Genomic DNA, 12,115 nt, shown 5'->3' on the forward strand with positions numbered 1-12,115 from the left:
CCGCCTCTCAACTGTTAATCAACTGCTTACTAACTACTTTTTTTCCACACCACATACACACACACACACACACACACAAGGAAGCAGCCCGTGACAGCTGACTTACTCCCAGGTACCTATTTACTGCTAGGTAACAGGGGCATTCAGGGTGAAAGAAACTTTGCCCATTTGTTTCTGCCTCGTGCGGGAATCGAACCCGCGCCACAGAATTACGAGTCCTGCGAGCCATCCACCAGGCTACGAGGCCCCCCACGAGGGATAAATTATTGGGATCGAGGGAGCCGGTCGGCCGAGTATGTGTGTATGTGTGTATGTGTGTGTGTGTGTGTGGTGTGTTTCACCTAGTTGTTGTTACGGGGGTTGAGCTCTGCTCTTTCGGCCCGCTTCTCAACTGTCAATCAACTGTTATTAACTACTATTTTTTTTCCACACCACACACACACACACTAGAAAGAAGCCCGTGACAGCTGACAAACTCCCAGGTACCTATTTACTGCTAGGTAACAGGGGCATTAAGGTGAAAGAAAGTCTGCCCATTGTTTCTCGCCGGCGCCCGGAATTGAACCCAGGACCACAGGATCAAGCGCCCATCGTGCTGTCCGCTCAGCCACCGGCCCCAAAACGTCGTCACACAAGCCTCCAGGACGGACAGAAACCTCGCCACTTTCATTTATTTCACGTGGCTTGTCAGTTGGGCTATTTGTGTTAAACTTCGTCCTCTGCCGTGACCAGGATTCGAACCTGGGTTATTGCGGCCACAACGCAATGTACTAACCACTATACGATCACGGCCACCGTGGAGGTGTGTGTGTTGTGAGGTGAGTGGTTGGTTATGTTATTGATGAGAGTAGACACCCCTTCCTCTCTCTCTCTCTCTCTCTCTCTCTCTCTCTCTCTCTCTCTCTCTCTCTCTCTCTCTCTCTCTCTCTCTCACACAAGTAGTTAATTCACGGGGAAGACGTGGGGCCCAGCAGCTGGAGCTTGTTCTCTCAAACACCAAGTTTGCGAGCCCCGGTCACCAGGGGTCGAGACCCTCTGCGTCCCTCGAGGAGTACGCACGCACGCACGCACACACGCACGCACACACATACCTTGTAAAACATTGCATAAAAGTTGAAAAAGTACAAAGGTTATCAACAAGATTAGTGACCGAGCTAAGAATATCAAGCGCTGAGGATAAGTCAAGGAACCTCGGCCTCTCACACCTGTAGAACATCAGGCAAGGAAGGGATATGATCACAACATCAATGATTCCAAAGTCAAAACGATACCGCCTCTTTAAATAGAGAGAACAAAAGCATATAAAAGTAAGCTGGAAGGTAGTGAGACAAGTGCCAGGAAACACCCGGCCAACGACTCGAACCCCTGACACAAGGAGTCTGAGGAAGCCACCTCCATCCACAACCTTAAAGCCAGATGCGACAAAGAATTCGAACCCCAAACTTGTTCAATTGCCCGTTTACACTGACGGGCAAGCACTGATAGACAAGTAGACAGTCCTCCCGCGCACCTGTCACCACCACCGTCTATCGCCTGACTCAGCAATGTATTTTTTTTTGTAAACTCTTCACAGTTGTGTCCCTCGTCGCCAGCTGTGCTTCGTGACCAGCTGTCCCTCCTCACACACCAGCTGTCCCTCCTCTCACACCAGCTGTCACTCCTCACACCAGCTGTCCCTCCTCACACACCAGCTGTCCCTCCTCACACACCAGCTGTCCCTCCTCACACACCAGCTGTCCCTCCTCACACACCAGCTGTCCCTTTTCACACCAGCTGTCCCTCCTCACACCAGCTGTCCCTCCTCACACACCAGCTGTCCCTCCTCACACCAGCTGTCCCTCCTCACACCAGCTGTCCCTCCTCACACCAGCTGAGGCAGGTGGCTCCCTCTTGATCTGTAATACATATAATAATGATAATTATAGTGTTTTAATGTAATAGTTATAATGAATCCGTCTTAATGCCACAAGAGCTGCTTCAAGAGCTGCCTCAAGAGCTGCTTCAAGAGCTGCCACAAGAGCTGCTTCAAGAGCTGCCTCAAGAGCCGTCACAAGAGCTGCTTCATGAGCTGCCACAAGAGCAGCTTCAAGAGCTGCCTCAAGAGCCGTCACAAGAGCTGCTTCAAGAACTGCCACAAGAGCTGCCACAAGACCTACCTCAAGAGCTGCCACAAGAGCTCCCGCCAAACACACACTGAAACTACGACGTTGGTACAACGTTCGAACAAGTTTTAACACCTCCTAACCAGTTATAACAACCAATATAGCAAGTTGTAACAACGTTCTAATACGTCATAAACACGTTAAGCCAAGATGTAACAACTTTATTACAAGTTGTAACAAGCGGAAAATAGAGACAGTTTCGGTTTGTGTTTCCAGGGCTGCCTCAAGAGCCGTCACAAGTGCTGCCACAAGAGCTGCCTCAAGAGCCGTCACAAGAGCTGCTTTAAGAGCTGCCACAAGACCTGCTTCAAGAGCTACCTCAAGAGCTGCCACAAGAGTCGTCACAAGAGCTAACAAAAGAGCCGTCACAAGAGCTAACAAAAGATCTGCCACAAGAGCTATCAAAAGGGTTGCCACAAGAGCTGCTACAAGAGCTAACAAAAGAGCTGCCACAAGAGCCGTCACAGGAGCTGCCACTGGAGCTGCTACAAGAGCTAACAAAGGAGCTGCCAAGAGAGCTGCTAGAAGAGCTAACAAAAGAGCTACCACTGGAGCCGCCATAAGAGCTAACTAAAGAGCGGCCACAAGAGCTGCCGCAAGAGCTAACAAAAGAGCTGCCGCAAGAGCTAACACAACAACTGTCACAGGAGCTTACAAGAGAGAAAGAGAGATGAAAGGGGTGAAAGAGAGGAGAAGGAGAGAGGAGAAGAGAGAGGTGAAAGAGAGAGGAGAAAAAGAGAGGTGAAAGCGAGAGCGAGAAAGAGAGCGAGAGAACGAGAGAGAGCGAGAGCAAGAGAGAGGGAGAGCAAGAAAGCGAGAGGGAGAGGGAGAGAGAGCGAGAGCGCGAGAGAGAGAGAGAGAGCGAGAGGGGGTCTACTCTCATTAACAAGATAATCACCCACCCACCTTCTCACGCACCTCCACGGTGGCCGTGATCGTATAGTGGTTAGTACATTGCGTTGTGGCCGCAATAACCCAGGTTCGAATCCTGGTCACGGCAGAGGACGAAGTTTTGTCAGCCTTGGGAAGGTTAGCAAGTTACAGGACCTAACTTTAGTGGCTGAAAGTGCTAACAATTCCCTATATTACTAAACAAATGCAAGCTATTGTGCCTAACGCCAGAAATTACTAACAGGAAAAAAACGGCCCAAGAGCTGAAGCATGTCAAACAAGGTACAAAAATTGGGAAATGAAATTCTTGAAGAATCATAAATTAAGCAAGAGCTGGTATCACGCCAGACCTGTCCCATGAAGCTCACATCAAGAGCATGTCATCAGCGGCATATTGGTCACCTCGACAGTTGGTCAACATACGAACGGCCTTTAGAAACTTGTGTTAGGAAACATTGAGAACCTTGTGTACCACCTATGTCAGACCAGTCCTGAAGTTTGCAGCTCCTGCTTGAAGTCAATATCTAGTAAAATAAAATAAAAAATATATTGGAGAAGATTCAAAGGTATGTCACCAGACTAGTACCCAATCTGAGTGGTATACCTGGAGTATACCTGGAGTGTGTTTCAGGAGTTCTTCTACTCCCCGAGCCCTGCCTGAGGCCAGGCTCGACTTGTGATATCTTGGTCCAACAGGCTGTTGCTTGGAGCAGCCCGCAGGCCTTCATATCCACTACAGCCTGATTGGTCCGGAACTTCTTGCAAGAATCTGTCCAAGTGCCTCGTGAATACACCCATCTTCGTTCTGGTTCTATTCAGTGTCTTCTACAGTGGCAACTTTCATGTTGATTTTTATATCATCAGCAAAGGATGACACGAAGCTGTGACCGGTATTTTTGTCTATATCGGAGATAAGAATGAAAAATAGCAGTGGTGCCAAGACTGTGCCCTGGGGTACATAGCTTTTCACTGCACATGATCTTGATCTTGAAAGGGCTTGATCTTTCTTGATTGTATGAACTATGATGAGAGACTACGGAACTGATCCCCACCTGCACACACAGCTCCCATAAATACCGTACAAAGTTTGACTCAATTATCCCGTTGATTGACAGCACAACTGAAGGTTATCTTGAGATGATTTCGGGGCTTGTTAGTGTCCCCGCAGCCCAGTCCTAGACCAGGCCTCCACCCCCAGGAAGCAGCCCGTGACAGCTGACTAACACCCAGGTACCTATTTTACTGCTAGGTAACAGGGGCATAGGGTGAAATAAACTCTGCCCATTGTTTCACGCCGGCGCCTGGGATTGAACCCAGGACCACAGGATCACAAATCCCGCGTGCTGTCCGCTTGGACGACCGGCTCCCAGGGAGATTTCAATCACCGGTAAAGGGAGATTTCAATCACGTCCAAATTAACTGGGAATCACTGAATCCAAAATGGAGAGAAGAGACATGGAGAGCAAAAGTAGTAGAATTTTTAGCAAGAAACTCTCTCCAATGGAAACACGAAGAAGAGAGGGAGACTAACCAGCGAGATTGGACCTAACTTTCTCACAAAGCAAAATGGACATTGAGAACAATGAGCAAACGATGAGTCACAATAACGAGGCTGATGCTATAATGACCAAACCACACACCAGAAGACGAGGAGACGACGACGTTTCGGTCCGTCCTGGACCATTATCAAGTCGATTATCACAATCGATTTGATAATGATCCAGTGTGATGATGTGATGACACGAATTGTCATCTCATCGTCTGTTGCGTGATTTGGTCAACATTGAGCATGAAATGCCAATGGTGCCAAGAGGCGGCTGTGTCCTTGTCTGTGATTATGTAGTTATGAAGACTGTGGCAAGAGGAAGAGAAGAGGGGCGGAAGACTTGCTGGCCCATCAAGGACAGTACCAGAAGGTCAGAGAACTCTAAAATACAATATCAAACAGAACAGAGGCACAATAAAAGACATGATGGACTTCAAGATTTATACTGAATAAAGAAACCAATAAAAAAGGATGTCTATACAGTACTTTAATAGACAATGCTTAGAGGCCAAAAGTACAAAGAGAGAAAAAACAGAACATACATATTATATATATATATATATATATATATATATACACAAGAGAGGAAAATAGACATAGAACTTTGAAGAGCAGCAAAGGAGCAGTATGAGAACAACATAGCCTCCCACGCCAAGGATCAGCCTAAACTACTATCTAGCCACATAAGGAGAAAGATCACTGTACGTGAATAAGGATCGGGCAACACAAATTTATTTATTTATTTATTTATTTTTATTTATTTATATATATACAAGAAGGTACATTGGGTTTGTGAGAATACATAGCGTAGTACAGTAATTGCACTCTTGTAAAGCCACTAGTACGCGCAGCGTTTCGGGCAGGTCCTTAATCTAACAGATAATTTTAAGTAGGTAAATTCTATCAGAATTAATAAAATGATAACAATTACATTGCAAGAAAAAAAAATGAGATGAGAGAGATTAGTAAGTATATTAAAGCACATTGGTATTTTAAAGCTCTGATTGATTACATTGACAGCTTGATTGGTAATTTAAACAAGATTAATAGACTCCATACAGCAGATTGACAGTACATATAAGAAGACAGCAATGATCGCAATGATAAAGATGTTCAGATTGGGTACATGAAGATTGGGAGATTGGGTAGCAATAGATACAGTGCAGTTTTAAAGCAAAAGGTAAAAAAACTATGAAGATGAAATTAGGTACTTTTCAGTATTGTTTTTGAATGATGCAAAAGTTGGACAGCTTTTCAATTCAATAGGGAGTGAGTTCCATAGACTGGGTCCCTTTATTTGCATAGTGTGTTTACACAAATTAAGTTTGACTCTGGGGGATATCAAAGAGATATTTATTTCTGGTGTGGTGATAATAGGTCCTATTATATCTGTCCAGGGAGAGTTTCAGAGCAGGATTTGCATTTAAGAACAGGGTTGTGTAAATGTAGTTGACACAAGAGAATTTGTGGAGTGAGATTATGTTTAGCATGTTTAGGGAGTTAAACAAGGGGGCTGAGTGTTGTCTGAAAGCAGAATGTTATTATTTTGAGAGCAGATTTTTGCTGGGTGATGATGGACTTGAGGTGGTTTGCAGTGGTTGAACCCCATGCACAGATACCATAATTAAGATAGGGATAGATTAGTGCATAATAGAGATGAGAGCAGAGTTAGGTACATAATATCTGATTTTGGAGAGTATACCAACTGTTTTAGAGACTTTCTTAGTTATGTGTTGTATTTAGGTACTGAAGTAGTCTCTCTTGTCTAGGAATAGGCCAGGAAACTTTCCATCATTTTTACTGCTAATGTTTACATTGTCTATCTTAAGCTGAATTGCATTTGTAGATTTGCTTCCAAATAAGATGTAGTAGGTCTTTTCTATGTTAAGTGTTAGTTTGTTGGTTGACATCCATAAGTGGACTCTTTTTAATTCATTATTAACAACATTATTTAGTGTATGTGGGTTGGTGTTAGAGTAGATGAGGGTAGTATCATCAGCAAACAATATAGGTTTCAGAATGTTAGAGACGTTAGGCAGATCATTGATGTAAATAAGAAATAAGAGAGGTCCCAAAATGCTGCCCTGTGGCACTCCAACGGTTATTGGTAGAGTGGGAGAGGTTATATTATTGATGGCTACACATTGGTGTCTATCACTAAGATAGGATTAGATATAGTCCAGTGTATGGCCTCGAATTCCATAATGATGGAGTTTGCGTAAGAGGTAATTGTGATTAACAGTATCAAAGGCCTTTCTCAGGTCAATGAAGAGTCCAATCGGAAACTTATTTTTGTCAAGGGCTGAGTAAATTATATCAAGGAGACTAATAATTGCATCGTTGGTACTCTTTTGGGAGCGGAAGTCAAACTGACAGGGGCTAAGAATGTCAAATTTTACGAGATAGGAGTAGAGCTGTTTGTAGATAATTTTTTCAAATATTTTTAATAGTATGGGTAGGTTTGATATTGGTCTATAATTGTTTATGTCTGCCAGATTACCTCCTTTATGAACTGGTGTTACTCTTGCTTTTTTAAGGATATCAGGGAAGGTATGACACTCAAAGGATTTGTTGAACAGCAGAGCTATGGGTGGCGCAAGGGCATGGGAGGCGCTCTTGTATACAATGGATGGGATATCTCTGATGTTCCCAGCTTTGGTTTTTAGTGAGTGTATGATGGACACAACATCTGTCGGGCTGACTGGTGAAAGGAGAAGAGAGTTCGGATAGCTGCCTGAGAGATATGTGTTGATATGTGTCTGAGTCTGTGGGATTTTACTAGCAAGAATAGCACCAACCGATGAAAAGCTATTAAATTCATTCGCCATTTCTAAATCAGATGACGGTGTATAGCCATCCTTAGAGTGTGTTATCTGGTTGTGGGAGTGTTGTTTAGTTCCTAGGATATTAGAGATGGTTTTCCATGTGCTTTTCATGTTGCCTTTTGCTTCTTTGAATCTAGTCTCATAATATGAAAGTTTAGCTTTTCTTATGATACTGGTAAGCACTGATGAGTACCTTTTAACTACTTCCTTTGTAACTAGGCCAATCCTAAATTTCTTTTCATATTCATGTTTTTTGTTGATTGATTTGATTATGCCACTTGTGAGCCACAGATTATTTTATCTTCTATCAGTTACTTGTTTGGTAAGGAGGGGACAGTGAGTGTTGTAGAGGCTTAGAGTTTTGGAGAGAAAGAGGTTAGTTAATGAGTTTATATCCTGTGTATTATTAAATTTAGATTCCCAGTTAATATTGTGAAGTGCATTAGAAAGATTGCCTAAAGCTGATTCACTGTGTAGTCTGAATGAGAGTTTCTTGCTTTCTGGTGGTGCTGTGTCCATGTTTGCTATGAGGAAGGTAGGATAGTGGTCAGTTGTTCTGTCATAGATTACCCCAGATGTAAGGGGAGCTGTTATATTAGTCCATAAGTGATCCAGGGTAGTGGCAGATGTTTGAGTGACTCGGGTGGGCTTGGTGATTGTGGGGATTAGCATACAGGAGTGCATGCTGTTACGGAAATAGTCAACTTGAGGGTTGTTTTGAAGACCCAGGTCAATATTGAAATCACCTCCCAGAATGATGTGATTTTTGTTGAGATTGTTATTTATGATAAGATTCTTTACGTTATCTGAGATTGAAGTTATGTTGGTATTAGGAAATCTATAGATGGCACCGATAGTCAAAGAGGATTTAAGGGATTTACTGGAGAACTTGGCAAAGGTATATTCTCAGTAGTCGTCTCTATCACTAATGACACTATCGCAGATGAAGGTATCTTTGTAATATATTGCTGTACCGCCACCTTTTTTATTAGGCCTGCAGTTATGAATGGCTTTATAACCAGCTAAATTGTAGTGTTGGGTATAGTCTTTACTTATCTAAGTTTCTGTTAAAATGATGAATGATAATTTAGTACCTAGTGCTGTGAGTAGTGCATTTATATCATTAAAATGTTTACCAAGTGACCTAACATTTTGGTTGTAACCTGATAAGCAGGTGCTATTTAGGAGTTTGTTTTTTGCAAGATTTGCTGTGTAATACCTGCAATAATGATGATTAATGTGCTGATTTGTGTGGATATGAGACAGAAGATTTCGATCAGGATCAATATCAGTAAGCATATAGATACAATAATGTCACGATACAATAAGATAAGCAATTACAAGAACAGTTAAATACTAAAACTGCTGTAAATAGAAAGTAATTGTAGCAAAACACAACAATAAACGTAGATACACAAAAAATAGAAATAATTAGAAGTAGAGCAAAGATTCCCGTAGATAGCCAGGAAGGATACAGAAGTTAGGTTAAGAGAGAAGAAAAACACAGTAGACTGACAAGAATAATATATAGCAAAAAATAGAGACAAATAATAATCGTAAAGATAATCTTAAAAATCAATTATTTAATATAGCTTAGTTGTGAACCTATAATTAGTAAGAACATAAGAAAAAAAAATGAGCTGAGTAATTAATTACAATAAATGGTGTATAAATCAAATTACAATTAAATTTAAAAATTATAAGCAAAAACAAAAATAACAGGGTAAGATTATATTATGAGCAAGAGTTTACTAAGACACTGAGGTAAATGCTTACATAAATACTAAGTCTGCTATAATTAGAGAATAATTATAGCAAAACACAACGATAAATGCAAGTAAACAAAAGAATTGAAACAATTAGAAGTAGAATAAAGATCACAAGAGAGCCATGAAGGATACACAAGTTTGGTGCAGAGAACAAAAAAAAAAAAAACAGTAGACTGTCAAGATGAACATACACAAAATTGACAAATGATGATTGTAAAGTAAAATAATCTTAGATAATTAATTATATTTAGCTTAGGTCTTTAACCTATAATTAGTATGAACTTAATTAAGAGAACAAAATGAGATCAATAATTAATTTCAATAAATGACATAAATCAGAACAATTAAATTTAAAATTTAAAAAAGAATAGGGTAAAATAAGATTTAAGAGTAAGATTTTACAATGATACTGAGGTAGATGCTTGCATAAGTGCATGGAGACTTGACTGATTACTGAGGAAATTATATGAATGAGAGAACATTAGGTAAATGGTAAGGCAGAGACAACACCTTGGACGAAGATAGATTAAGTTAGGTTAGACTAAGGCACTCAAAGAGATATTTTAAGTATTGGCATTGGTCGGGTTCAAGTTTTCAGATATACCACAATCACTAAAAAATGTCAATCAAAATCAAAATGTTTGATCACACAATCAATCAATTTGATCACCACAATCAATCAAAATGTTTTAAGATAGTAGATATGGCGACAATCCTGATGCTACTTACAGTGAAACAGGTCCTACCAGAAGAAACACTGATGGTGATGAAAGTAACACCCGAGGAACTCAACAATTACAAGAGCTGAGAACGGGCGTGTGTGTGTGTGCGCGCGCGGTGTGTGTGTGTGTTCATCTAGTTGTTCTTGCGGGGGTTGAGCTCTGCTCTTTCGCCACGCCTCTTAAATGTCAATCAACTGTTATTAACTACTACTTTTTTTCACACCACACACACACACCAGGAAGAAGCCCGTGACAGCTGACTAACTCCCAGGTACCTATTTACTGCTAGGTAAAAAGGGCATTAGGGGTGAAAAAAAAAAACTGCCCATTGTTTCTCGCCGGCGCCCGGAATTGAACCCGGGACCACAGGATCAAGCGCCCAGCGTGCTGTCCGCTCAGCCACCGGCCCCAAAACGTCGTCACACAAGCCTCCAGGACGGACAGAAACTTCGCCACTTTCATTTATTTCACGTGGCTTGTCAGTTGGGCAATTTGTGTTAAACTTCGTCCTCTGCCGTGACCAGGATTCGAACCTGGGTTATTGCGGCCACAACGCAATGTACTAACCACTATACGATCACGGCCACCGTGAAGGTGAGTGTTGTGAGGTGATTGGCTGGTTATGTTATTGTTAACAGTACCTGCTCCCCCCCCCCTCTTCTCTGCTCTCCCCCCCCCCTCTCTCTCTCTCTCTCTAACACAAGTAGTTCATTCACGGGGAAGACGTCGGGCCCAGCAGCTGGAGCTTGTTCTCTCAAACACCAAGGTTGCGAGCCCCTGGCACCAGGGGTCGAGACCCTCTGTGTCCCTCGTGGAGTACGCACGCACGCACGCACATACCTTGTAAAGCATTACATAAAAGTTGAAAAAGTACAAAGGTTACCAACAAGATTAGTGACCGAGCTAAGAATATAAGCGCTGAGGATAAGTCAAGGAACCTTGGCTTCACACACCTGTAGAACATCAGGCAGGGAAGGGACATGATCACAACATCAATGATACCAAAGTCAAAAAGACGTTAAAGGATATAGCCTCTTTAAATTGAGAGAACAAAAGCATATAAAAGTAAGCTGGAAGGTAGTGAGACAAGTGCCAGGAAACACCCGGCCACCGACTCGAACCCCTGACACAAGGAGGCTGAGGAAGCCACCTCCATCCACAACCTTAAAGCCAGATGCGACAAAGACTTCGAACCCCAAACTTGTTCAATTGATAAGAAACAGGAAGATCAAGGGTGACAGGCGGGGCGTGAGGAGCTGGACCCCCCCCCCCCCCTGTCAACACTGACGGGCAAGCACTGATAGACAAGTAGACAGTCCTCCCGCGCACCTGTCACCACCACCGTCTATCGCCTGACTCAGCAATGTATTTTTTGTGTAAACTCTTCACAGTTGTGTCCCTCGTCGCCAGCTGTGCTTCGTGACCAGCTGTCCCTCCTCACACCAGCTGTCCCTCCTCACACCAGCTGTCTCTCCTCACACCAGCTGTCCCTCCTCACACCAGCTGTCCCTCCTCTCACACCAGCTGTCCCTCCTCACACCAGCTGTCCCTCCACTCACACCAGCTGTCCCTCCTCTCACACCAGCTGTCCCTCCTCACACCAGCTGTCCCTGTTCACACCAGCTGTCCCTCCTCACACCAGCTGTCCCTCCTCACACCAGCTGTCCCTCCTCTCACACCAGCTGTCCCTCTCACACCAGCTGTCCCTCCTCACACCAGCTGTCCCTGTTCACACCAGCTGTCCCTCCTCACACCAGCTGTCCCTCCTCACACCAGCTGTCCCTCCTCACACCAGCTGTCTCTCCTCACACCAGCTGTCCCTCCTCACACCAGGTGTCCCTCCTCACACCAGCTGTCCCTCCTCACACCAGCTGTCCCTCCTCACACCAGCTGTCCTTCCTCACACCAGCTGTCCTTCCTCACACCAGCTGTCCCTACTCACACCAGCTGTCCCTCCTCACTCCAGCTGTCCCTCCTCACACCAGCTGTCCCTCCTCACACCAGCTGTTCCTCCTCACACCAGCTGAGGCAGGTGGCTCCCTCTTGATCTGTAATACATATAATAATGATAATTACAGTGTTATAATGTAACAGTTATAATGAATCCGTCTTAATGCCACAAGAGCTGCCACAAGAGCTGCCTCAAGAGCCGTCACAAGAGCTGCAACAAGAGCTGCCTAAAGAGCCGTCACAAGAGCTG

At 43.5% G+C, this 12,115-nt stretch overlaps 1 protein-coding gene and 3 non-coding genes across 4 annotated transcripts; 1 reads left to right on the forward strand and 3 right to left on the reverse strand.

Moving 5' to 3' along the window:
• Positions 1–720: 720 nt before the first annotated feature.
• Positions 721–792, reverse strand: TRNAH-GUG (transfer RNA histidin (anticodon GUG)). Its single transcript has one exon. It is a non-coding gene; the product is annotated as a tRNA-His (tRNA).
• A 1,127-nt stretch (positions 793–1,919) lies between these two features.
• On the reverse strand, positions 1,920–2,723 carry LOC138372869 (antifreeze protein Maxi-like). The gene is made up of 2 exons (XM_069338540.1): positions 2,331–2,723; positions 1,920–2,240 (listed from the first exon to the last, which is right to left on the reverse strand). The coding sequence occupies exons 1-2, from the start codon at positions 2,721–2,723 to the stop codon at positions 1,920–1,922; spliced, it is 714 nt and encodes a 237-aa protein (XP_069194641.1).
• Positions 2,724–3,090: 367 nt separating this feature from the next.
• Positions 3,091–3,162, forward strand: TRNAH-GUG (transfer RNA histidin (anticodon GUG)). The gene has a single exon. It is a non-coding gene; the product is annotated as a tRNA-His (tRNA).
• Positions 3,163–10,427: 7,265 nt separating this feature from the next.
• TRNAH-GUG (transfer RNA histidin (anticodon GUG)) lies at positions 10,428–10,499 on the reverse strand. The gene has a single exon. It is a non-coding gene; the product is annotated as a tRNA-His (tRNA).
• Positions 10,500–12,115: the final 1,616 nt, after the last annotated feature.

Source organism: Procambarus clarkii, chromosome 40, assembly GCF_040958095.1.
Source record: "Procambarus clarkii isolate CNS0578487 chromosome 40, FALCON_Pclarkii_2.0, whole genome shotgun sequence".
Classification (NCBI taxonomy): domain Eukaryota; kingdom Metazoa; phylum Arthropoda; class Malacostraca; order Decapoda; family Cambaridae; genus Procambarus; species Procambarus clarkii.

Coding starts and splice junctions, on each gene's coding strand:
- LOC138372869 (XM_069338540.1), bottom strand. CDS start 2,723: ATGGCGGCTCCAGTGGTAGCTCTTTTGTTAGCTCTTCTAGCAGCTCTC. Junction 2,241..2,330: donor TTTTCCGCTTGTTACAACTT/GTAATAAAGTTG, acceptor ATAACTGGTTAG/GAGGTGTTAAAACTTGTTCG.